The sequence below is a fragment of the Thamnophis elegans genome, chromosome 1, assembly GCF_009769535.1.
Source record: "Thamnophis elegans isolate rThaEle1 chromosome 1, rThaEle1.pri, whole genome shotgun sequence".
Lineage (NCBI taxonomy): Eukaryota > Metazoa > Chordata > Lepidosauria > Squamata > Colubridae > Thamnophis > Thamnophis elegans.
The window spans coordinates 72364271-72391763 of NC_045541.1; the positions used below are offsets into that span (position 1 = coordinate 72364271).

General features: G+C 39.0%; 1 protein-coding gene across 1 annotated transcript; it reads right to left on the reverse strand.

Annotated features, from left to right (window-relative positions):
- Positions 1–731: 731 nt before the first annotated feature.
- On the reverse strand, positions 732–27493 carry LOC116505348 (inner centromere protein-like). Its single transcript, XM_032212534.1, has 21 exons — positions 27405–27493; positions 26698–26838; positions 25178–25294; positions 23248–23966; positions 22015–22063; positions 19643–19673; positions 18225–18342; positions 17775–17868; positions 16390–16525; positions 16205–16315; positions 15401–15412; positions 15035–15144; positions 10386–10506; positions 9574–9669; positions 8787–8884; positions 8338–8419; positions 7655–7777; positions 5236–5240; positions 2129–2146; positions 1909–2057; positions 732–952 (listed from the first exon to the last, which is right to left on the reverse strand). Exons 2-21 carry the CDS (start codon positions 26832–26834, stop codon positions 738–740), a joined length of 2541 nt encoding a protein of 846 aa, XP_032068425.1. The 5' UTR covers positions 26835–26838; positions 27405–27493; the 3' UTR covers positions 732–737.

Here is a 27493-nt window from a genome sequence, read left to right on the forward strand (position 1 = left end):
AAAACATTGAATGCAAAACTCTTCATTGCTGACATAAAGAGAAGAAAATAGGGCTTGCATCTCTACAAATCAAGATGCAAGTAGCAAAATCTTCAATCTCATTGCACATTGAAACATACAGCAAACAATAATGATCATATATTAGATACAGGTTATTTCAACTAAATATCTATACTACACCTTTTTGACAAGGGCAAGTACTGTAATCATGAAATGTAAAATCCAGGAACCCATTGTCTTTCTAGAAAACAAGCTAAGTGTTTGTTATTTATTTGTGAATCTATGCAATTTTGTATGTTACATAACAGAAAAGTGTATCCTTTTAGAGAAGTGAATCTGTATGCATTGATCTAATTATAAAACATGGGGTTTAATATGCATAAGCCAGAACAGAATTAGACAACAGAAATAAACCATCCAAGATGGCTTGGTAGAAACACTTACAATTAATGTAACAATCAGTTCTCAAAGATAAGAATCTTTAAGTATTGCGTAACATAGTGACAAGACCAATCAGCAATATATCAGATTGTGATTAGTTAATTTTTCCCCATTAGTACAAATACTAGAAAATATGAGGAATATGATGAATATTTTGGAACAAAATATGAAGCAAATTATCATAGTTACCTGAAATACCAAAGATAGATATAATATTTCAACCTTTATTATATAACATACAAAATACTAAAATGATTTACAGATGCAACATAAATACAGCTAGACAAGAAATAGTTTCAGTACTTTCTCATACTGTTGGACGTCCGGAGTGCGGGTTTGGATCCTGGAAGAGGTGGTGATTGCCACACAGCCGAACTTGTACGCTTGAAATATCTTGGTTTACTTTTATAGAAGATATCCTCTAGCTTAGGGCTCAGTATAAGACCAAATAATCTGTTGGTATCTGGAGGATTGTAGTACTGGTATGTAACAGCTTCGTTAAGTTGAACCCCTGAGGGAATAACCATTTTCATACATGAGTAATTCTTCAGCTAGCAACACATCTGCAACCAAAGTACTTCTAAGATGTATAAGTAGTCCTTTTGTTTAGTGACCATTCAAAATTACAACGGCACCAGTGGTGGGTTTCCATTTTTTTTACTACAGAAAAAAGTGTCCGGGCAAGTGGGCGGAGCCTCCTACCACCGCCACTACTAGTTTGTCCGATCCAGGCCGAATGGCAAAAACCCACCTCTGAACAGCACTGGAAAAAGTGATTTATGGCTGTTTTCACACATGACCATTGCAGCAACCCCATGGTCATGTGATCAAAATTTGGACACTTGGCAACTAACTCATATTTATGATGGTGGCATCATCTTGCAGTCACATGACCCTTTTGTGTCCTTCTGACAAACCAAGTCAGTGGGGAAGCCAGCTTCACTTAACAATCTTGTTTGTTTGTTTATTGGTCTTGTATGCCGCCCACTCCCGAAGGACTCCGGGCAGCTTACAATAAACAAGGGAAGGGGATCTTGTTACTGACTTAACAACTGCAGTGTTTCACTTAACAACTGTGGCAAGCAAGTCACAGAGTGGGGCAAAATTCACTTAACTGTCTCACTTAGAAACAGAAATTTTGGGCTCAATTGTGGCTAAGTCAAGGACTACCTTTATAAAGTGGCCAGAATCTGAAGTTCCTCCAGCAGTTCTAATAATAATAAATTGGTCTGCAGCAAACAAACAAAGCTTGTCACTCCAACTCAAAGACAAAGACATAAATTTGTTAGTAGCCTAAAAAGGATGGTACTATGGGGAAAATGCAGAATTTCCAATTATCAGTATCACTGTTTCATATCATAATTTACTTAATTTTGACTGGCTCTATTTTTTTCTTCTTTTACTCTTATCATAATAATAAGATACAAGAGATGCTGTAAAATGTCATTCTGAAAGACTCATATATACCATTGGCCCATAAAGGGATGGGTTTGCGAGGCTGACTTTCATCATCAGTGGAGTCGTCACTATTCAGATCCATTCCATAGTCATTTAGATTGACTTTGAGAGATTTCATATCTTTCAGATCTTGGGCATCCACTTGGTTGGAAGTCCCACTATAACATTTCTAAAATACAGACAAGGTTTGAATGCATAAATTGATGTTACAAACACAGCAATTATCAACAGTGGCTCTTTGTGACTACTCTGCTTGCCTTTCCAAAATTTATACAGACACTTTTGCATGGAAGCAATAGCTAAAAGTTATATTGTGACTTTATGTACATAAAGATGTGGAAAGGTTGCTGTTCTTCTCCAAATGTGTTTACAGACAAATGAATAACAGAATTTGAAGCTCTTTACCAACAATATACAGTGAAATCAATAGTGAATGATTACTGTCTGAAAAATAAAATAAAGTAGAAAGAGGCAGATGACAAAACCCAAGTGATTCAGCTCTGCAAGTTTCTAAAAATAAAGTAAAGGGATGACAGTGTGTAGAGGCAAATTTTCTATTAGAATATGTCAAATGGAAACAATTGCTTTAAAAAAGAACAAATGACTACATAATTTTGGCTGTTTATGTACCAGCACTAACCTTGCTTCAACATATTTCATAAACCCATTGTAATAATGTCTCTTCCTCCTTAAATGAAATAATAACTCTAAGTTTTCTTACTAAAATCCTGATAGGTATTTTTAATCAAATTTTTGACTGGCCCATGCTAAAAACATGGGATCCATTGGGGAACAGGAATGGAATCTAGTTGTTATTATTACTATCTCACCTCTTAAAGTCTAGTATCTGCTACCTCTCTTTTTAGATATCCAAGCTATAACCACTGTCATATGTTGCTGGATTTGTAGATTCTTTTTTTTTATAAAAAAAAGTTTTTATTTTTAGACAAACATAAAACATATAGACATAAACACACACAAAATAAAAATCCTTCTCCAATTACTTACAGTGTGTCGATTGGTTACAAAACCTTTGCGCTTTCTCACAATAGTCTTCACTTGCAATTTACATAAAGACTCATATCATCATTCTAATATATATGTATACAATTGTTATGGTTATTAAACATTCATTTGACTATAGCTATTATTATATCCTTTTTATGTAAAATATTCTAAATTTAAGATAAATTTATATTATGGCATTTGCATCATCCTGAAATCATCCAATAGTATTACATCTTTATATTCTATTCTATTTAGAATTATTTATCTTTTATAACAAAGCTTTTAAACATCCTCTCCATAGTCCTCACTTACAATTTATAAAATTTCATATTATCAATCTAGTGTATATATATGCATTATTATCATTATTAATCATTTATTTACCTATAATTATTATTACTTTATTTTATATATAATACTCTAAATTTAACTAAGTTTAACTTAATTTTTATTCTAACATTTCATTTCTTTATCCTGTATCCTTCCAGTAGTAGTGCAGTCCTATATCTCTTGCCATTTGTGGTATTTGTATTCTAATTGTTTTCTTGATAAGTCTTATGTGGATTTCTCTTGGCTCCTTGTTGGTTCTTGCATATCTTGTAAAAGCTCGAAACTCTCCATCTGTTCCTTCCATCCGCTTGCCTTTAGTTATCACTAGTGCTTCTGCCAAAATTTCTCTCACTGTTTCTGCCAAATTTTCTCCCTTTTCTTCTTCCATGTTTTGAGGTTTGAGATAGGGTTCGAGTACGTTAATCTCTCCTTTCAACATTCCACTCCTGTCGTTTCCAACCACTCTCGATTTGCTGTCAATATCAACAATTTTCTTATCACTTTCATATTTTTCTTCAATTTTTTGAACTCTATTCTCAAATTTCATCATCGTTTTATAAATATTCTCAACTCTTCCCTCTATTTTTTCTGTTTTTTGTTCTATGTTCTCCATCCTCTTTTCAATGTTTTTTGTACTTATTTTTACTTTTTGAATTTCAAACATAATCATTTGCAATGTTAATTCTTTTTCTTCTTCATGTTGCGCCATTCTTCCAGGTTATAAACACTGCCACTAAAACATCCAAAGCTTTTTGTTAAGTTTCAAACAAGTTCACTATAATCTTTCAAGTCAAGATTTTCTCTTTACTCCAGTCCAGCTATTGATAGTACTCCAGAAGAGCACCTGCATAAACAATCCATACTCTTCCCACTATCTCTTTCAATAAACAAAATCAAGAGCTTGAAGTATTAGATATAAGTCAGATGTACAAAGAAAATAAAAAGGACAATGCTTCCAAGCCTCCAGCCTCTAGATGGCAGTGTTGCTTCTTTTTCCTCTGCCTCTACCCCTCTCTTTAAACTCCGGACTTAAGAAAAAAAGTGCTTAAAAGCAAACGATCCAGCCGAGCATTGTAAAATAAAAGAAAATCATAATCCACATATATGAAAAAAGAGGGAAAAAAGAAACCAGTCTAATTTAAAAAGTAAGAGGCATTTGTAAAAGTTCCATCCATAAAAATATGCAAAATTAATTCACCACTTGCTCTCTTCTGTCTTCAATTTTAATTTTACCCTAAGTCTTTTTGGGTGTTCTCTTCTCTAATAGTAAAATTTATCTCACCATTTTGACACACTCTCTCTCCTGCTTTTCTTCCGTTCAGGGGCTGTCCCAATCTTCTGCAGCTTCAATAGCTGTTTCTCTTTCGCCGGAAAAAAGAGCTTCTCCTGGATCAATCAGGGACTTTGTGATGTCCCTGAGATCAGCAGGACATGCCATTCTCTATCACCGTCTCTATGGGATGGTTTAGGTCCAAAAGGACCGTCCAGCAGCAGAGATATTGACAGCAATCCTGGAGCTCCAAGATTGCATGTCTTGTCGTAGCGACGTCAGCCAGGATTTGTAGATTCTTTAGTACTCAAATTAAATGTACAGGCCTGTCTGAAAACCCATCTTGCTTTTAAAACTAGTATAAGCTGCAAAATATTGGCCGGCATATTCTGATTTTTAAGAAATAAAGTGCTCTAGGTTTCTATTGAAACCATTCTTAAAAGAGATATTTTCATGCGGTTTTGATAACGTCAGATCTATAGAAAGATGCTAATTTGAATAGACAAACTGAGGGAGAACAAAAAGTAACAGATTATTTGAACTGCTAAATAATCTTCCACAAGCATTCAGGGTTGAAGCTATGTTCATATATCATATGATCACTGGCACAATTTGGGCATTTATAACCTTTACAAGAAGCTTTTACTTCCAAAACAAAAGCTGTTTTTCCATTTTCTGTGGGTGGTAAAAAAATCATTCCAATTGCACCCAGTGTATATCTTACAAACAAAGGCTCTGATAGCTACTGCTAATCAATTTGAGTAGTACAGTAGAAATTCTCCCCAAAATCTTATAACAGTTTTAATGCAACAACAAATAGCATTCCAAATAGTTCAAGGAACTTGATGCATACACAGTATCAATAAAAATACTGCACAAACATTTAACAATTTTGAAAATATTATAGTGTTATCTTGGGACATCTGTTCATGACAATTGGCCAAACATGAGAATAAAGTAAATAATTATTTTAAAGAGAACTTTGCTGAACTTTATCAAAAAAGAACAATACAAATTTCCTGCTCTGTGGCTTAGATTGCTATGACAAGCAATTATTTTTATAAGCATTTCTGCTCAAATGTGCATGTTTGGTAGATTTGACAAAGCAGTTCTACCGAACTGGTGTGAACTGGTAGAAACCCACCTCTGGTACAAGTACAGGTTAGGTGAAACCTGACTCGGAAACAGTAACTGTGGGAGGGACCTTGGAGTCCTAGTAGATTGTCACTTAAACATGAGCTAGGAATGTGCGGCGGCAGCCAAAAAAACTAATGCAATCCTTGGTTGAATAAACAGAGGCATAGAATCAAAATCATGTGAAATATTAATGCCACTTTATAAATCCTTAGTAAAACCACACCTGGAATACTGCATCCAGTTTTGGTTACCGCATTACAAAAAAGATGTTGAGGCACTGGGAAAAAGTGCAAAGAAAAGCAGCTAAGATGATTATAGGCCTGGAGACAAAAATGTATGAAGAACGGTTGCAGGAAATGGGTTTGGCTAGACTAGAGAAAAGAAGGACTAGGAGGGACATGATAGCATCATTCCAATATTTGAGAAGCTGCCACAAAGAAGAGGGGGAGTCAACTTATTTTCTAAAGCACCAGAAGGCAAGACAAGAAACAATGGATGGAAACTAATAAAGGAGAGAAGCAATCTGGAATTAAGGAGAAACTTTTTAATAGTGAGAACACTTAACCGGTGGAACTGATTCCGATTCAATTTTGTTCCTAGAATGTAGCCTGGATTCCCAATTTGCATCCCAGAGGGTAAAGAGGCACCAGATATAGGAGAACAACACATAGAACCTGGAGGTGGAGTCAGGGGAGGAATCAGCCTAGAGTCATTCCATTCCCACAAGTGGTCGAGGTCCAACTGCTCTTGAATTAATTAACTCTTATCTAGCACAAATTTAGTGCTGACGGTTAGTTGACTAGATTCTTGTTTATAGATATGAGCAATAAATCAGCATATCTGGACCCTAAAGTATGGTCTTGAATCTTCATGCCTTAATCTTGGGAACATAACAACTCCAGGCTGATTCCTCTCTTGACTACACCCTTAGGCTCTGCTGTCCTTCTCCTACAGCAACATTTGGTAAATTTGGTCGGCAAGAAGAGAGTTCAAATACCTTCTCCTATGCCTTCAGAAGTTATGGGTGTTCCATCACTGGAGGTTTTCAAGAAGAGACTGGACATCCATTTGTCTGAAATAGTATAGGGCCGTGACGGCGAACCTATGGTACGTGTGCCTGAGGTGGCACACAGTGCCCTCTCTGTGGGCATGCGAACCGTTGCTCCAGTTCAACTCCACCGCAGATGCGAGGGTGCCTTCTGCTGGCCAGCTGGTTCAGATCTCTGCCACGTTTGCATGGGAGGTGAGGGGTTGCAGGGGGGGCATGCATGCATGTGCATGTGAGGCATGTGCAGGGTGTGGATATGCATACGTGGGACAGGGCATGTGCAGAGACCGCACATGCATGCATAGGGTTGGGGCACATGCATGGGGGTATGTGCGCATGCATGGGGGCCACATGCACATTGCATTTTGGGGTTCTGAGTGCACAGTTTGGGTACTCAGTCCAGAAAAGGTTAGCCATCACTGGTAGAGGGTCTCCTGCTTGAGCAGGGGATTGGACTAGAAGACCTCCAAAATCCCTTCAAACTCTTGTTATTCTGTCTCAAGTTGTTGCAGCCATCTAATTTCCTTTCAAGTAGTCACAGTAGTGGCAAAGCCTAATAGATTCAATATGCCTTGAAGATTCTTTTAGGCCAGGGGTGTCAAACTCATGTCGTCATGGCAGCATTGTGTGACATATCGGGAGTTTTTTTCCCCTTTGTTAAATTGGGCATGGGCATGGCCAGTGCGTGACGCATCCAGCACATAGGCCAGGAGTTTGACAGCCCTACTTTAGGCAACGCTTGAATAAGGTGACTTCATCACCATGTCACTTATGAGTATTGTACCCAGGTCAATCTTTTTCATGGATTGAGGATAAGTTAAAGGCTATATCATGGGAACATATCAGGAAGAGATAAAGAGAATGTCAAATCATATTTCTGCTACAGCAATTTGCAAATGGGGGAAGACCTAAATAACTGACTGCAGGCCTCAATCATTTCTCATCTTGCAGGAGAAGGCTGCAAAATAGTTCCTACTCACCTGAGCAGTTATATTCAGCCAGCCACATGCAGCAGGGACATTTTCCCCCTGCACAGCTGTCTTGTCTTGTTGCAGCTGAGCCAGTGAGGCAGGATTCTTTTGTTCCTATTAACCAGAGAAGAATCTTAATTACCAGGCCAACCAATGTAATCATTTTACAGTGGCTGTTTCACACAAAGCCTAATATGCCAATCTATCTATTTTTTAGAACCATTTTCTTCTTAGATCTCCATTAATAAGTCCTCAGATTTTTTTATTTTTATTTTTTGTTTTAATTGCTACCTGACTGAAGAAACACAGAGTGAAATCCAACATTTGCTCCCTTCCATCATAATTATTGTTTGTATGCCAAGAAAGACTAGCGTTATAACCACTACCTTGTTCCTAGTCCTAGGGCAAAACCAACTACAGTTGTATAATTTGCTTTAGGTATATATAATTTCAGTTTCCATAAATCACATGAGGAAATGTGTGATTAACAATCTATTGTCTCTCTTAAAAATTTAGAATAGTGACCCGCAAACGCGTCAATCCTTTCAGACAGAAACAAAGCGAGAAGCGGAAGACATACATTTTGGAAATGCCACTGAAAATATTATTTGCTGGCAAAAGCTTGCTTGATCTTATTTCCCCCCTCCCAATATTGGCTTTTTAATAAGTCATACCTTTACATTTTCTTCCTCTTCCTTAACTACAGTGAGTTCCTGAACTTTCACTAGTTTCTCTTTATCTTGATGCCTTTGGTGCCTAAAAACAAAGCTGAGTTAATACACAAATACTTGCAATGCACTGATTGCTTGGGAGTAAATTCCCCTGGGATTACTGTGAAACCCTGGCCCCCAAAAATGGGCTGGGAATGCAAACTTTCCCCAAATGTTAATAGCTTTCCTGTTACCTTCATAGAAAATAACACCATTTCAGAGTTGATTATGTGGTTCATCATTTTCAATTTTGATCTTGTGTCTCCTGTAATTACTTCAATTTTGACTAACCCATAATTTCAATCTTCAGAAATTTATTTATTTATTTATTTACTTATTTATTTATTTTGCTACCCATCTTGTATTGAAACAACTCTGGGCAGCTTACAGCATTAAGGAAACAAAATTATCACCCCTTTTCTTGTCTTGTACTATTGATTTCCAGCATTTTCTTAATCTCCCCAATTGTTCTCCATTTTTCTGGGCGTTCTTGAAGTTCTGGCCCTTCTTCCTGAAACAAGCATAGAGAATCAATGTCTTTCATACATGCAAATATATATATATACACACACACACACACACACAATGCACATACGCACTTGTACACACACATACAGAAATATATATGGAAAAACAAGAACATTTACAGTACTATATTGATGAGAAGTCTACGCTCATATATTTATATAAAATATATATAAAACAGTTTTTGTTGCAGTAATATGTTAAAAACAAATTTTAGAAATGAGATGATGCAGCTACTATTTTTCAAATCTTACCAATATATATTGTCAGATCAAGAATAGAATATTCTAATATTCCTCAAGACACAAAGAAAGTAGTTTCTCAACTAGAAAATTCTACATTTATCATATTTCCAAAGACATGGAAATGCTTGGGCCCATGAATGTAAGATACAAAGCAATTCTACTGAATTTAAAAAAAGCTACACTAACAATGTTAACTACACTAATTTATACAGTCTGTTCATCCTTCATCCCATTTGGATATTGTTTAACAGCAAGCCAGCAGCAAATAAACAATTTATGAGGCTTTCATATTTTTGATCATATAGAAGTAAAAAAATATTATTTTTTAATCATGATTAAAGTCTCTTTGGTGTTTTCCTATTCTAGCTATAGCATATAGAGCCTCCTTCTCTATAATTCCATTTTACTGGAAAGTCAATATAGTGCTTACCATTTGTGACAGTTTTGATTTTTGGACTTCTGCTTCAATTTTCTTTATAGATATTTTTTTCTTTGCCTTTTCTTCTGTTGATTTCTCCTCTCGCATCTATGCAAAGAACTTGTCAAAATTATATCTACTTTATTTTGTACTAAAGACTGGTGAAATACATTACATAACAAGTCCTGGTGGCACAGTGGTTGGAATACAGTATTGCAGGCAAATAGCCTGGAAGTCGAATCTATTAGGCATAAGGTTGACTCAACTTTCCATCCTTCTGAGATTGGTAAAATGAAGACCCAGATTGTTGGGGGCAAAATGCTGAATATGTAAATCACCCATAGAGTGCTGTAAAGCACTATGAGGCAATATATAAGTCTATGTGTTATTGCTATAATAAATATAGATTTAGGACTAAAAGGGCATTAAAAGCTAAAAGTGTCCTTCAACTCCAGGTCATTTTATGGATACTCCCATGTGATTTTCTTGGGAGCAAAAGAGTCACAAATCATGATTTGTTTTCTATCAATGCAGAATGTAAAATAATGTATTTAAATTATAGGAAACAAATTATGAATATTAGAAAAACATCTTAACAGTAATAGCAAACTGAAATTGGAAATGATTATCCCAACAAACGTTGGGATCCAATCCAGTGGATGCATTCAAGCACAGCATAAGCGGAACAATCCCTCAAATTTTACCAGCTGCTTCTTTATTAGTTTTCTGGTTTAAACTGATGTTTGAACATTTCATACTAAAAGACAACTGTTAATATGCGAACATAGTCTTGGAGATAGTCTGTGGTCAGATCATTTTTTTACCTTGTCACTTCTTTCATCAAGCTGAGAAAATTTCTGTTCCATTTTCTTTTTTCTTTTTTCCTCCAACTGCTCTACTCGTTCTCGAACTTGCAATGCCTTTCGCAGTCGCTCTTCACGCTTTCTGTGTAATATATAGAAAGCACGGCATTTATTCTGAGGAAGGTCCTTTGTATTGCTCACAATACAAAATTAGTAATTTTGCTAATGGCTGCTTCAGGGCGTTTTTCAAGCGGTGAAACCTTGGCGGCTTGAAATCACCCTCGCTGCACAGAGGAGAAGATGGCGGCGCCCCGCTGCTGACAACAGCGTTCTATTGAATTCTCTGGCGTTTGGGACCTTATTTTAATCTGATCCAACGGAGCGGTGAGCCTTGGGGACTCTACTACCACTTATCATCGCCCCAGTAAGGTGGGGGATTTATCGGGGCCTTTTTTGGGACTGGCGGATTGGCGGATCGGGCAGCTAGTTGTGGTTGCCGCCGCCATAGCCTTCCTTGGATGCCCCCCACCCCACCCCTCCATCTGGCTCGCCCTCTCATCGTCATAGCCTCTTCCCTTCGCCCTCTTACGGGTCTGGGCGTGCGAAATCCTTCCTGCCCAGTACTGACATTCCACCAGCCGGCCGTGGCCATCTCGGCGGCCCAGATTACATCTCGACATGGTGAGGAAGATGGTGGCGCCACGCTGCTGACGGCAGCGTTTACAACTTTTGGCCCTTCGGAGTCCAGGGGATGGGAGAGGAGGGAGACCTGAACGCCCCCCCCCTTCTTTATCCTGTTTGCCTCCCGACCGCCGCAGCCTTGCCCTTCATTCTTTCTGCGTGCTGGACATTTTCTTCTTCTACCGCCCTTGTTGCTGTGGAGCCTTTACCATCTCCCTACCCAGCACTGACTCTCCACCGCCTTGGCCTGTCCCACCTGGTGGTGACCACTACCGCCCGTGGAGGCTCAGAGATGCCACCTCAGCCCTTTCAAAGGAGCGTCCTCCGGCCTTGGGCACATTTTTGGGACTTGGAGGAAGGGAGAGGGGTGGAGCACCCCTCTCTGGACTGCACCCTCCTTATTGAACTCTTACTGGACCTACAGAGGAGAAGGCTAAGACTATTAAGATCTCTTATACAAGCCTTATTCGATCTCCGCACGCTGCGCAATTTTTAATTGGTATGATGAGTGTATGAGATTTGCATGTGATTGAGCGAATGATCCCACTTTTTATTACCCCATTATTGTTGTATTTTTATGTGTTTTAATTATTACGTGGGAACCGCCTGAGTGAACGAATGAGTGTGTTTGATTCGGAGGGCCTGTCAAGGAACGCGGGAGCCATAGGGGTGGTTGAGGGAACTACGGACACGGGAGTGGGCCGGAGCATTACGGTCATAACAGGGAGGGGCAGATATGGCGGGGACTTTAGGGCTGGCCATTACCGGGGAAGGAGGGCTCGCTACGTCACAGAGATCCCTCCTTCCGGCCCTACGAGTCCCACTCCAAGGCCAGGTGGTGTGAGTAAACAGGACCCTGGCCTCAGGCTGCTAGCGCTAAATGCCAGGTCTGTAGTTCATAAAGCTCCTCTCATCCGGGACTTAATTTTGGACGAGAGGGCAGACCTGGCATGTATTACTGAGACCTGGCTGGGCCCGGAGGGAGGATTCCCCCTCGTAGAAATGTGCCCAGAAGGTTTTCAGGTGTTCCATCAGCCGAGAGCTCAGGGAAGGGGTGGGGGTGTGGCCGTTGTTATCCGAGAATCTTTAGCACCTCGTAGGATCCCTGCTCCGGAGCTTGTCGGGTGTGAGTCCTTGCTGGTGAAGTTGGACCTCAAGGGTCAAGTGGGCCTGCTGCTAACGTACCTGCCTCCCAACTGCGTTGCAGCAGCCCTCCCCTCGCTCCTCGAGTCGATAGCCGAGCTGGCAGTTGAGTTCCCCAGATTTATGGTTCTGGGGGATTTCAATCTGCCTTCGCTCGGTGGTCACTCTGATGGAGCGCAGGAGTTCATGGCTTCCATGACAACCATGGGCTTGACCCAAGTAATCCGAGGACCGATTCACTCAGCGGGTCACATGCTCGACCTCGTATTCCTCTCGGAGCAGTGGAATTGTGACCTTGGTCTGAGGGGTAGTGAGATCTTGCCCCTGTCATGGTCAGACCACTACCTATTGAGGCTTGACTTTCGGAGACCAAACCCCCACTGTAGGGAGGAGGAACCGACCAGGTGGTTCCGCCCCAGGCGACTTATGGACCCTTTAGGGTTCCAGACGGAACTTGGGGTTATTCCTGATACTCTCCCCCGCAGTCCGGCGGAGACTTTGGTTGCTGCCTGGCACTTGGCAGCGACGGTCTCTTAACCGGATCGCGCCTCTATGGCCGCTCCGAGGCAGTGGATCCCGGAGGGCACCTTGGTTTACTGAGGAACTCCGGGAGAGGAAACGCCAAAGGAGACGCCTAGAGCACTTATGGAGGACCAGCAAATCCGAACCCAACCGAGCACGTTTAACAACCTGCACCAGAGAGTATATTCGAGCAATTAGGACGGCTAAGAGAACATACATTGCCTCTCTGGTTGCATCTGCTGAGTCGCGCCCAGCCGCCCTGTTTAGGATAACCCGTTCCCTCCTAAATAGGAGGAATACGGGCGATCCGCTGCAGGGCAGGGCTGAGGAGTACGTCCAATTCCTCGCAGACAAGGTTGCTCGGTTCCGGGCGGACCTGGACTCCAATCCTGCAGAACCAGCCGAGGCACTTAAGGATGATCCGATAAGCCATCGCTGGGTTGAGTTTCAGGCTGTTACCCCTGAGGATGTGGACAAGGCCATGAGAGCTGTAGGAGCCTCCACATGTGTGCTGGACCCGTGCCCCTCCTGGCTGGTTGTCAACAGCAGAGAGGTGACACGAGGCTGGATCCAGGCGGTTGTTACCACCTCTCTACGGGAGGGGGTCTTTCCCCCTGCTTTAAAGGCGGCGGTGGTGAGACCCCTCCTGAAGAAACCATCCTTGGATCCAGCTGTTTTAAATAACTATCGTCCAGTCTCCAACCTCCCCTTTGTGGGGAAGGTTGTTGAGAAGGTGGTGGCCTTTCAGCTCCAGCGGTCCTTGGAGGAAGCCAGTTATCTTGATCCTTTCCAGTCAGGCTTCAGACCTGGCTGCAGCACAGAAACCGCTTTGGTCGCATTGACCGATGATCTCTGGAGAGCCAGGGATGGAGGCCACGCCTCCATCCTAGTGCTCCTTGACCTCTCAGCGGCTTTCGATACCATCGACTATGGTATCCTTCTGCGACGACTGCGAGAGGTGGGGGTGGGAGGCGCTGTTTTACAGTGGTTCTCCTCTTACCTCTCGGACAGGTCGCAGTCAGTGTTAGTGGGGGAGCAGAGATCGACCCCTAGGCCCCTAACGTATGGGGTGCCACAGGGTTCGGTCCTGTCCCCCCTTCTTTTCAACATCTACATGAAACCGCTGAGTGAGATCATTCGCCGGCACGGGATAAAATACCACCAATATGCGGACGATACCCAGCTGTATCTGTCTGCCCCGTGCCAACTCAACGAAGTGATGGATGTGATGAGCCAGGGTCTGGAGGCTGTTAAAGACTGGATGGGGGTCAACAAGCTTGTGCTCAATCCAGAAAAGACTGAGTGGCTGCTGTGTTTCCCTCCCGCGAATTGGCCAAACATTCCATCACTCAGGCTGGGGGGTCAAATTATACGCCCCTCAGACAGGGTTCGCAACTTGGGAGTCCTCCTGGACCCACAGCTGACCTTCGAACATCATTTGTCGGCTGTGACCAGGGGGGCATTTGCCCAGGTTCGCCTGGTACACCAGTTGCGTCCCTACCTGAGCCGGGAGGCCCTCACAACAGTCACTCGTGCCCTTGTGACCTCTAGGCTGGAATACTGCAATGTGCTCTACATGGGGCTGCCCTTGAAGAGCATTCGGTGACTTCAGCTAGTCCAGAATGCGGCCGCGCGAGCGATTGTGGGTGCACCTCACTTCACCCACGTAACACCTATCCTCCGTGAGCTGCACTGGCTGCCTGTCGATCTCCGGGTGCGCTTCAAGGTGCTACTTATCACCTATAAATCTCTCCATGGTAGTGGGCCTGGGTACTTGAGAGACCGCCTACTGCCAATTACCTCCACTAGACCGATCCGATCGCATCGATTAGGCCTCCTCCCAATTCCATCTTCCAGCCAGTGCAGACTGGCAACTACCCGGAGGAGAGCCTTCTCGGTGGCTGCTCCGACCCTCTGGAACGAACTCCCCGTGGAGATTCGGACCCTCGCCACCCTCCAATCCTTCTGCGCCGCTTTAAAGATCTGGCTGTCCCGGCTGGCCTGGGGTTAAGATTTTAACCCCACCCGAATTGTGTGACTGTTGTGCTTTCTTTTAATATGTTGTATTGTCTCCATGTTTGGAATACTGTTTGTCTTGCCCCCCCACCCTTCTGAATTGTGAGCCGCCCTGAGTCCCCCCAGGGAAAAGGGCGGCATACAAATAAAGGAAAACTAAACTAAACTAAACTATTATTTTTATAAACATGTATCTGTTTATATAGTTTCCACATTCTACAAAAGTTGCATTACACAACAATAATATCGCTAAAAGAAATTTGTCCGTGTAATCCTTATTTGCATGAGAATATCAACAGGTACTTAACAGTTTTATCTCTTCCAACCGACGTCTCTTTTCTTCCTCCACTTTCTGCTTTCTCTGTTCCTCTGCTTCTTGTTTTTTTCGAAGACTCTCCAGACGTTGGCGCTCCTTTTCCTAAGATGTTATGGAAGGTTTACATTAACTGAAGTTTCTGTGACCATTTGCTGCCCAATTGCCAACATTTTTTTCTTTCATCTTTTCTATCCAGATTAAAACACACCAAGGAAATGTGGCAGTGCAAATATGAAACACCAGCATGTGCAGAATGATCCATCTCCCAAATAAGAGTGAACAGTGGTGTTGCAGTTAAATTTAAACAATTTGAAGCACTAGGATGACAATCTAGAAAATAAGGAAGATAGTTACTTACAACAAACTCCCCCTTTGTAGAACGGACATGGAAAGAAAATATAAATCAAGTTCCAGCAACGTAAATGCCTAATGACTATTTCATTTATCGATGTGATTGAATAACAGCCCTATCTATATTGGTGAAGCAAAAGACTGTAGAAAAATGTAATATGGCAGCAGGCTCAGGATAAATACCTTCATTATCCTCTACACATAGCAGACAAGGACTTCAGCATTGAAAGTACTGTATATTACCTCAACCCTTACTTTGAAGAGATTTCAGATACATTTCAAGTAAGTCAAGAGTCAGCAAAACAAGAGATTTTCCTTTGCTGAATTACTTTGTGTCTATTTCAACTTGGTTTCTCTGGGAGGAGGGGAAGAGAAGGGGGCAGCTTTGGGGAGAAACAGAGCTGACCAATTCAGCTTCTCTTACTAGTCTCCACAACAGACATTCCCCTATTCTTATAGTGCCATTTTCTATTTTATAGAATCAATGTGTTCACTGTGATGGAAGAATGTGCTCTAATGAGCAGTAACTCGTTAAGCATAGAACTGTCTTATAATAATGCATTAGTATCATTACTAATATCATTAGTAGCTAGTTTTCTGATATTCATCTCATTCATATCTCTCTATCTCTCTCTCTCTTACACACACACACACCACAACACAAAGGACATGAGACAGGAGTTGAACTTAAACTCCATCATGCAGAATATTTTCTCTGCTATAAAGATCTGGTTTCTCTAACCAATTTTAGTAGGAGTTCCTGATATAGAGATTGTTATTATTTCTAAACTTAAATTTAAAAACCTCTTACCTTGGTGGCAGCTCTACAGGGAGTACTATGTTTGGGGACTTTGTTCCCAGGAGATTTGAGGAGCTGATTCTTTTGCATGGTTTGAAAGAAGTTTTTGATAGGTCGTATTATCTGTCGGAAAAATATATATGCTTTTATTGCTTGGGCATAACACACAAGAGTATACTAATATGAGATTTACCTACCTTGGATGGACCAGACGTTGGCAGCATTTTCTTTGCAGAAATGGATGTGGTTATAGGACTGAAAGGACTAGAATTTTTATCTTCCGTGCATGAAGGAGCAGGTAGGTCCTCCACTGCTTGTCTATAACTTTGCTTCCTGAGGAAAAAAAATATACTAAGTTTTCTCAGTTACACAGTGTATGTATTCTTGCTTAGAGGGTTAACTTAAGACTTTTACTATTCAGCATATCCAAAAGGTTTGGCGGTTCTCCTTCAAAAGACAAAGTGGAAAATCTTGGAAAAGTCTTAAAGTTGGGGAAAATAGACAAATAGAAAGAGGGCAGGAGAGGGGATGTATGTAAGTATGTACCCCAAAAGTACTGAAAATAAAGTGTTCTACTTTCATGAGCTATGGGTCCAACCGTCCACAAGATTCTTGTGTCATAAAAAAGCCAGTGTTAAAAATTTCAATCCATTACTTATGGACCACATTTATAATGAGAGTTTTATCTTATTTTAATATCATATCATAATTTATAGCAGAAATTAATTTATCTATACCTGCCTTTAATATTTTTGTGAATAATTGAGTGGCGAACATACTGAAGTGAAGGAGTACCTCGGACTAGAGCCAAGGTGGCGCAGTGGTTAAATGCAGCACTGCAGGCTACTGCTAGATCAGCAGTTCAGCGGTTCAAATCTCACCGGCTCAGGGTTGACTCAGCCTTCCATCCTTCCGAGGTGGGTAAAATGAGGACCCAGATTGTTGGGGGCAATATGCTGACTCTCTGTAAACCGCTTAGAGAGGCCTGAAAGGCCTATGAAGCGGTATATAAGTCTACTGCTATTGCTATTACTATTGCTTCTATTTTCCCCACAACAGCAATCCTATGAGTGGAGTTGGACTGAAAGAGAATAACTGGCCCAAAGACACTCAGCTGACTTTCATGGTTCACAGCAATGGTGGGTTCCTACTGGTTTGGACTGGTTCGGCTGAACCTGTAGTGGTTTGGCAGCCTGGGTTGCTGGAACCCACAGTACCTAGGCCTGCCATGCCCCCGAACTGGTTCTCCCGGCGGCGCCTATGGCTTCTGAGCATGCACAGAACAATTTTTATTGAACTGTGCGTGCGTGCACAGCAATCTTGACTATAATGCCTATAACAGTCTGACTACCAGAAAAATACACAAATTTACAGAAAATCTTTATTTAAAAAATGCTTGTAACCTAAACGACAAATATCTAATATAAAAGGTAGCTAGTTTCTAAGATAGCTCTTTCTAACTGAAGCAGTTTTAGGTAACTGCTCACAATGATTACTGTTCTGAATTCTGAGAAACCATTCCAGGGAGGGAGGGAGGGAGGGAGGGAGGGAGGGAGGGAGGGATGAATGAATGAATGAATACCGGATAGTCTGCATTTGTTCATGGAAACTGTTGTTCCTGGCTAAATCTTCAGAATTACTTATGTGGGAATCAGCAATGTTAGTCTCAAGTATGTCTGCAAGAAAAGCACAATTAGTAAGAGAGGTCATGCCACAAAATCCATCTTTTTGCCTAATAAAAGCAGCTCAGTTGAAATAAAGCATATATTGTAGACAGAATTTATTCCTAGTAGCACTATGTAAGTATAAAAATTATATCAAGATTCAAAACTGCTTCATAAAATGCTTTTAATTGTAGTGACAAGATGCTAAATATATTAGCAAATATAATAACTGTTTATGTTATGACTTACAAATAAAAGTCTAGACAAGATCATACAAATAACAATTATATAGGGAAAAACAGAATAATTTGCTTGTGGGTTTTAACAGCATTTAATGAAAACTCCTATCTGTCCATGACATTATTTACCTTTACTGCAAGTCTTGTCTTGGTGCCTCTCAAATTGTGTTGGATTGCGCATAGGGGTGGTAACAACTAGACTAGGTGCATCTAGAGCACAAGGCTCTTTTTGTAGACTATTCAGAGACTAAGGAAAAAAACAATATATTATTTTTGCACTTCCTAGATAAAGAGATATGAAGAATATTGCTCTTACCATATTTTCCCATTTCTGGGCTCTCATTTTAAGAAGAATATATGTGTCAAGATGCTACTTGATTAGAAAAACCATGGAACAAATTAAAGCGGCCCGGACTATCAATGGGAACAAATGCAAGAAGAGTTTTCATTTTTGTTAAATAAGTAATATTTTACATAAGTAGGTCATTGAAAGTGGCAGCTCTTAGCTGACTCTGTTCTTAAAAAAATGGACAGTGTTTGGGTGGGGTGAGAAATGGAAAAAAGAATTCAGTAATAGGCAATGGCAAACTATTGTTACTAAGAAAGCAACATTAACATATTTCATCAGGTGTTCAGCTCCACTATATGTAAGTAAAAGGAGTCTTTACATATATGAGTACAATAAGAATCATTTCTCACATTGTCCAAGGAAGGAAAAGAGGAATGCCATAACATTCTGTTAATTTTCTATTTTCCATCTTCAACAAAAGCAAATTTACCAATTAGTACCAAGTAAAAGAGACCCAGTCAAAGCCATGAAATTGCTTACCAGGAAGAGGAATCTGAATGTATGTTACATGTGAAGATCAAATAAAACTTCTTCTAAACTTTCCACAGTCTAGAAAAACCAGACTATGAGGAATATGAACGTATCTGCATGGACTGAGATTGAAATGACACGCCATAAAACTATCATCTGCAATTTAGCCCAGACATATAAACTGGTCCATAAAAAGGAGTACCTTGCTTTAAAAAAAAACTTTGTAGCAATTCCTTGCCTAGGTCAACAGAGATTAAGAATACCCCACACTTTGAAGTAGTAGGTTCAAGTTACTTCCCTTGATTGTTCACCATTATACAATGCTAAAGCCCCTTAAACGAAATAATTTCACAAAAGACACATATGAATGGAAATAAGTGTCAAATAAAAGTGCATTCTCAAAATCATATTGGGTATTAAGCTATAGTGTTGAAGTTGAAAGCTATGCTGAATAGTGTTCCAGCAGATCCTATGCATTTAGATGGACCTAAATCCATTGATTTCAGTAGGTTTGGACATTCTCACATCTCCACAGAATTAAAATTCTTGCATTCTAATAGATGACTTGAAGCACTAACCACTCATAACCTTGACTAAATAATTAACTGGTAATTTCAACTGTATAACTTTAGAGCTATCTTACGAATTATGAGTTCAGAGAACTGCATTAAAGGCAAAAGGCAAATCCATCATGTAAATTCAAATAGGTACATCTTCAAGACCTTACCTCTCCTAATTCAGCGTTCTGTGTCAAAGGCCTAAAGAGACAATTTGGGCAAATATTAACCATTATTTTTTCCAGTTTTCATTAGTTTGTTTAAATGTACTGTGATCAACAGACATTATTTAAAGACAACATAAAAACAATGCAAAAAACCAGTGAAAATGGATGTCTGTGTGAACACATGCATGCTCGAGCATCCACACAAACACACACAACTGCCTCATTTAGTGATGATTTACAGTTACAACTGTTGCAACTACTCCTTGTATTTATGACTTTGCAGGTCTGTAAGTTGAAATAAGATCATAAGCATAGTCACAAATTCACTTCGCAACTGTTTCCTGGTATCAAATGTGGTTGATTATCTGTGTATATACCCACCACACTATTTCCTTTCAGAGAAGCAATGTTATGCAAAATATACGGAAAAGTCAAATGCACTAAAAAAAAAGGTAGGAGAGAAAATGGAAAAAAAGGAAATCCAACTGAACTTTATTTTAGTTTTTAGTTTCCAACAAAGTCATTCACAGTGCTCTCCACAATTTCCTATATTTATAGGCCATATTTGTTTCCATTACTGATTTATTACTGATTTCATTACTAGGTCTTGTTTTTCTTTCAGATTACCAGCTCTGACATTTTCAGGACCTCACCAACTCCATTCTATAATGAATGTGTCTTCCTATTCTTCAACTATTCATTTGTTTCTTCATATATTAGTTTTGTAATTTAATCCTCATTAATTCTCTCTGAGTGTCCATATCAATGTGTAGCGCTTCTTTTTTACATCTACAGTAGATGTAAAACTACATTCATTCACCAATCCATTCTTGGTCTACTGTGTTTCCCCGAAAATAAGACAGGGCCTTGGTTTTTTTTGGATCCCCAAAATAACCACTTGGCCTTATTTTTGGGAAGATCTTTTTTTTTTGAGGTGCAGGAGACGGTGAGTGTGCTCACCTCATGGCTGCTGCTGTGTTGCAATATTTTCAGGGAGGGCTTATTTTCAGGGGAGGGTTTATTTTAGCACATGCGCTCTAAAGCCCAATTGGGCTTATCATCCAGGGAGTCTTATTTTCCGGGAAATAGGGTAGTAGTACTTCTTTCTATTTTACCACTCATATTTCTTACGCAACTCATTCCCCCTACAGCCAACTTATAGTCACATTTCTTCTAACACACCCAGCTCTCATTTCCACATAAGACAGTAGGCAGAAGCACACTCTTAAATTTGCTTCCCCCCCCAAACAATCCTCATAACAATCCACATACTATTTGTTATATTTCAGAAGTATCTTTGTACTCTATTTTTCCTTTCATTTCTGCATCTTTAGTAAACTTACCAAGATACACATATTCATTTACTTGCTCTGATTTTTATTTTTTAGATATAACTTGCAATCATTCATTCCATTTTCCCCATTATCTATCTCATCTTCCATATCTTAATGTTTAATATGATCCATGTTCAATGCATCATATAATCATATAAAATGCTATATATAACATTTGTTACAAATCTTTTGGATTGTAAATAAGAACAATATGGCGTCATCTCCAAATAACAAATATATACAAATTCTCAATCAATACATTTCTAAAATCAGTACATCCTCAATCAACAAATTTCTAAAGCCAGTACATACAATCCATAAATAATCATGGACTATTTATACTGTTCAGTGATAAAACATTAGTATCTGCACAAAAGTGAAATTTAAAAAATCTCTTTATTTTTCTTATAACAAAAATGAGCACCAGTTGACCATTAATTTTTAATTAAAGGATTGTTCAGATTCTTTGCTGCCATGTTAATTTTTCACCAAATGCTATTTCCTGCATTGATAAATCATTTAATTGTCAAGCATTTTGCCACAGTCAATCTAACATCTAATTATAAAAAAGGCTAATGCTCCATCGTTTATACACTATATTGCCAAACGTATTCGCTCACAACTGATTCTGATTATGTGGATGGGTGAGCAGTATAGTGTACATCATACAAAAATGGAATGTAATACTTCAATAGAATTATTAAAGATTTCTCAATTTTTTCTAGTTTCTTTGAAAATGTTCAACTGAAATGAAAAATGGAATAGGCATTGCTACCAGAAATAATCTTATCTACTAATCTCATTACAATCCTTCAGCACAATCTAGAAAGACTAGTGCTACATGATTATGAATAATTTAAGATGGTGTAAATTTTAAATATGTAAATAGAACCAAAAATATTCAAGTCAAACTATTTTTAAAAAAATTCTAAACAATTTTTGAAGGTGTACAGATTCAGAAACTTGTGTATTGATTCGAGATGAATTTCAGCAAGGTTTAAATTATCAGAATCCTTTAAAGGTTTTCAGGAGTTTGCTTACCCATGTTTGTGGTTTTCATCATTCAAAAGTACTTCAGTCGAACTATGGCCTGGAGAATGGAAAAGTTAGAGTAAATAAATATAGTAAGTATGTACTAAGTATCGGAATACATATAATTATTGCTTTCAATAAAAGAGAAACTGCATACCCAATGCAGGAGGAATTCTAGCACTTTCCAGCATTTGTTGTTTTTGTCTTGTTTTTTTTTCTTTTAAATAATTTTTAAACCACTCAGAGACTCTGGAAAGTGACTGGCAAATACATTTAAATATAATAAAAAATAATAGTAATACACTTCGCTTAAATTCATCCACCAAAATAGACCTATGTTGTCAAACAAAGCCTAGCTTTGATCAGTAAAGCCCCAGTGGAAAGAGAGCTAGGTATTCATTCCAAAAATTATATTCATTTGGATTTGCATGAAAGGTATGTTATGAATATCTGTAATAATGTTTAGTATAAACATGCAAATTCTTGTGACAAAATACAGTTTTTCGGAAAGGATGTTACCAACAAAGGCTAGAAACACTTTAAACTAACTGAATAAATTCAAGATTTAAGTTTAACTGCATAGAGTTGGAAGCAAATAATGCTCTGCAGATCCATACCAAATTTGAAATAGAAAAGAGGCAAGCCTGGATATTAATCTAAGTTTGCAAAAAATCAAAATATAGTCTATCAAATTGCAATAGATACAATCTTAAATATGCTGAGGTCTCTGAACTGTAGAGAATAAATCATATGTGAAATAAACAGACTAACTCAGGTGCTCGAATTAGGAGCTCATTTACAGTTTCACCATGCATGACAAAAAGTGATGAAAATTTGCATTTATTTGATGTTTAGTCCACCTTTTATAATTTTATAAGTACTTCAAGGCAGTGAACATGCATAATGTTCCTTCCACCTCTTATTTTCCCCATAACAACCATCCTATAAGATGTGTTGGGTTGAGAGAGAGTGAGTGACTGGCCCAAAGTCATCCACCTGGCTTTCATGCTTAAGGCAGAACTCGAACTCACATCTCTTGCATTCTAGGTCAGCAAGTTAACTTCAGTGAGAAATGTAAACAATGTTTTACATTTAAGGTACTCTGAATGTATCTTGAGCATTGCAAGATGCCCCTTTTGAAAGCCTGGTATAATATTTTTATGGAAAAAACTAGTAGAACCTATCAACTCTCCTACAATTTACAACAATGGCATATTGACATGGTTAATTGCCTTTACTTACAGCTTACTCGACTTGAAGCAGATGATGAGTCCTGAGCTGCTTGCTTCCTGGCAATTGTCCTGCTGATGGATTTTCGAATTGTGCTTTTTCTTTTACTGCTGAGTGAATATTTCTCCACCAGCGAGAGCCTTGGAGTTTTGTGTGGTCTACTTCGATGACGATGGCCTGACAAAGACCCAGTGGAGGCAGCAGAACTTTCTTTCAAGTCTTGTGAGAGTTCTCCTTCTGGATCCAAATTATTATTAACTAATGTTTGGGGTGGAATCTCTTCTCCAGATGTGTGCTTTCCACTTAAAGATTCTTTTAGAGTGGATGTACTTGGTAACCTTGATTCATTCCCATTTTTTCCTGCCTTTATTGGATCTGAGATGTATGGAACTACCATTGCAGGACTGTCTGAAATAATGGGAATCTCAGTGATTCTTGAAATATCAGCTAAATAGTCATCTGAATGCACAATAAAAAGTTCAGGGATTTCATTCATGACCTTATGTCTTTTTTCTTCTACTCCACTATTTTTGTAGCAGCCAGTAACAAGTGGTTCCCCTACTGGACCCATAGCTAACTTGTCAGACTGTACTTTTGAACTTCCCTTAGAAGAGTTCATCATAATATCTGGCAAAGATTTTGCATCTCCCACATTGAGGTTATTCAGTACTCTTCTTGGAGAAAGCTTCTGAAAGGATTCAGTCTTTACACTGCCATGTCCTTTAGATAATCTTTGAAAAGAAACAAATGATTAATTCAAAAATTAAATCAATTTCAATAAAATTATTCTGGTAAACTAAAATAATTCTCGATATTGCCTACATCACTTTGTATTTACTAGATTGACCAGGTGTCTAATAAAATATAGAGCATTTTTTTCTCAATCTTGACAACTTTAAGATATGTGGACTTCAGCTCTCAGAATCTCCTAGCCACATATCTTAAAATAGGTATAGAAACTACTAGGAGCAGTTAGACCAATGCATGAGCACATAAATGTGTCTTAAAAATACAAAATAGCTAGGATTAAATTACTGCATGCTTATTTTAGAGGAAATTTCCTTGAAAATAAGTGAATGTAAGGGACTTTTACTTTGTGTTCAAATGTATTGCAATCATAAATAACTGGGCCTAACATTAATAAGTTTATGCCAAGATTTGTAAAGATTATCAAAATATTTAATGGAATCATATCAAAGGTTGAAGAACCAAAGGAAGAAACAAGTTGTTTGCTTTAGAAATCAAAGAACATTATTTTGATAGACCCAGTTATTTATTTTAGAGGACCATGAACATCAACATTAATGATATTGAAGATCGTTCCATTGGTGACTCTATCCACCATGCTAATTTGTTTAGGCAAATTAAAAAAATTAAAAACATTCCACTGATTTTTCTTTATTCACCAATGAGTATAGGGTACTCCATCAACAGCTGTCTAACCATGTTGATTTCAACTAAGTCTATCAGTATACATAGTCATTTAAAAGCAATCTAATATGGAAAAAGAGGATTAAAGACTTAATTGAAAAAACGAAAAGGGGAGTGAATTTATATTATGGTAACACATAGGAAGATATTACTAGCACAGAGAAGAACATGATCTTGGTGAAATCTGATAGCTGCATTAGTTTATCAATCTATATTGCCAAACATCAAAAATTAATAGCGACTGGCTGCACCACCTGACAACCCTAGCCCAGGACCGAAAACAGTGGCGTCAAATTTCCATGGAAGTCGCCTATACCCACGATGGGTGAAGAGGCGTCAAGTACAAAGTACAAGTACAAGTACATCAAAAATAGTTATTGTTACATGGACAAATACACAGAGTGACTGGAGATCATGAGCAATTTATAACACAAGAAAAATCCAGACAGCCTGAGACCTTTGGGTACAATTTCAAAATACAAAGCTTAAATATTGTTATCTATTTTTGTACCTTTTTCTAATTAGTTCTTTATTTTCATCCTTAAACAATGAAGAACGCTTCTTTTTCCGATACTTCTTCTGAGATGGTGTTTTGGGCATCAGTTCAGGTTCGGTACTAAAGTTGTTACTGGTCCAAAATAATAATAATCATTTTAAAAATGCTATTGATCTTACGAATTGCAATTAACAATAGCAATACAAGAAAGTCTGTATCCTGCTTTCATGACCTTGAATTATACTATATTCTTGACTTATTATCTGATCAACTTTTATTCCTTACATTGATATCAAAGAAATCTATTAACAGGCTAATTAATAAATTCCTCCCAATTAATAACTTTTGAGAAGAGGATGGAAAAAGGAAGTACAGTATTATTATTAAATGTATATGTCGCCTGACTCCCAGTGACTGGTGTAAGAAAGGCCTGCTTTCCTTCCCAAGAAGACGGAAGTTAGAATACAGTTGCAGAATACAGCTAGCTTTCAATTTACAGCAGTTCGTTTAGTCACCATTCGAAGTTACAACGGAACTGAAAAGTGACTTATGCCCATTTTTCACACTTATAACTATTGCTGAATCCCCATGGTCATTTATCAAAAATTCAGACACTTGGCAACTGACTCATATATGTGTCCCTGGCTCATATGATCACTTTTTGCGACTTTCTGAAAAATAAAGTCAGATTCATTTAATAACCGTGTTACTAACTTAACAACTGCAGTGATTCACTTAATAACTGTGGCAAGAAAGGTCGTAAAATGAGGCTAAACTCACTTAATAATTCTCTCACATAGCAACAGAAATTTTGGACACAACTGTAGTTGTAAATCAAGGGCTACCTATAATAGAAATGCTGCTCTATGCTACATGTTTTCAGGTTGCAGAACCTACTGGTTAGAAAAAAATACCCAAATCACTGACCAAGAGATAAATTTCTAATACAGGGGTGTCAAACTCAAGGCCCGCAGGCCTCATGCAGCCTGACTGGTGCTTAGATCTGGCCCATGGGGCTGCCATGGACCTTGAAACAATGGAGGACTGTCCCCATGGTGCCTCTGCCAGCGAAAATGGAGGCGCGGCCCTCCTGAGTTCTGTTTTCGGTTGCAACAGCCTCCTGCAGCCCTCTGCAATGAAAATGGAGCTCAAAAGCCCTCCTGAGCTCCATTTTTGCTGGCAGAGCACTCGGACCATCACAGGCACCCCCGCCATAAGTGATGTTGAGATAGCCACGCCCACCCTGGCTACCTCCCCCCCTCCCAACCTTGATGCAGCCTTCACTGAAATTGAGTTTGACATCCCTGCTCTAATGAAAGAAACATAGCTGGGTTTGAGTAATTTATTATTATTTTGCCTTTATTCACTCTCGGAATTCCCAACTGTTTTCCTGGAACTCTAGGATTCCATAAATCATTTTAAAAAGTCCCTAGGCAATAAACTTTGCTGTGTAAATATGATCCCAAATCAATTTACATCCCTTGGGCGTAAAAACTTAACCCTCTTTCCATTTTGCAAGATTCAAGATTCTATACCTATCAAATATCTTCATGGCTTCTTCCTCTATTTCTCTCAACCACACCAAGCACTTATGTTCAGCATTGAACAGGAATTCAGAGAATTTTTGATTGCAAACATCTAGAAGGTGAATGGGTTGCCCTGCTTCGGCCATAATGCTGCATAAAATGAAGGGAAAGGAGAAAACAGAATGCAACAGAATGTTAAAGAAATATGTTGTTTTCAGATTGTGCAGTTACACAGCTACACTCTCAGGATTTTTAGTGAAGTCAAACATGATTTTTTGTTTTCTGACTTTTTTGCTTACTTATCTTGATTTGATTTCTACAGTTAGTAAATTACAAAGTAAGTAGTAACACTACAATTTTTTTTAATAGGAGAGCACAAGTGTCACCATTTTTAAGAAATCCACAATCCCACTTAAAGATAACCATCCCCAGAAGACTTAGTTAAATTCTAGCTAGTTGTTTGGGGGGCATGTTCATTTTCTTAACAATTTCTAGCTGGTCTGAAAAACTTAACAGAAAGAACCACAGAGGAACCAAATGCAGAGCTGAGTAAAAAGTAACTAATGTGTCCTACAAACTTTTAAAAAAACTCGTTTTGCTCCGTCCACCTATAAATAAATATTTCCCCTTTCCATTAATAACAATAAAGGCAGGTTTCAGATAACAACAAGAGTCAATTCCTCCGCAAAAGACAGCACGCATTTGCAACAACATACCCCACTTGAACAACAGCCAACACCTGAGCCAAACACACAAGACGCCTCCCGAGAAATGTGGGCGTGCGCTCGCTGCGCTGCTGGAAACC

Excerpts from the sequence above, each read along its gene's own strand:
- LOC116505348 (XM_032212534.1), bottom strand. The coding sequence starts at position 26,834 with ATGGCCGAAGCAGGGCAACCCATTCACCTTCTAGATGTTTGCAATCAA. Across the intron at positions 19,674-22,014 it reads GATGAAAACCACAAACATGG|GCCTTTGACACAGAACGCTG; the intron begins GTAAGCAAACTC and ends TTGTCTCTTTAG. Across the intron at positions 18,343-19,642 it reads AGAACGCTGAATTAGGAGAG|TCTCTGAATAGTCTACAAAA; the intron begins GTAAGGTCTTGA and ends TTTTTTCCTTAG.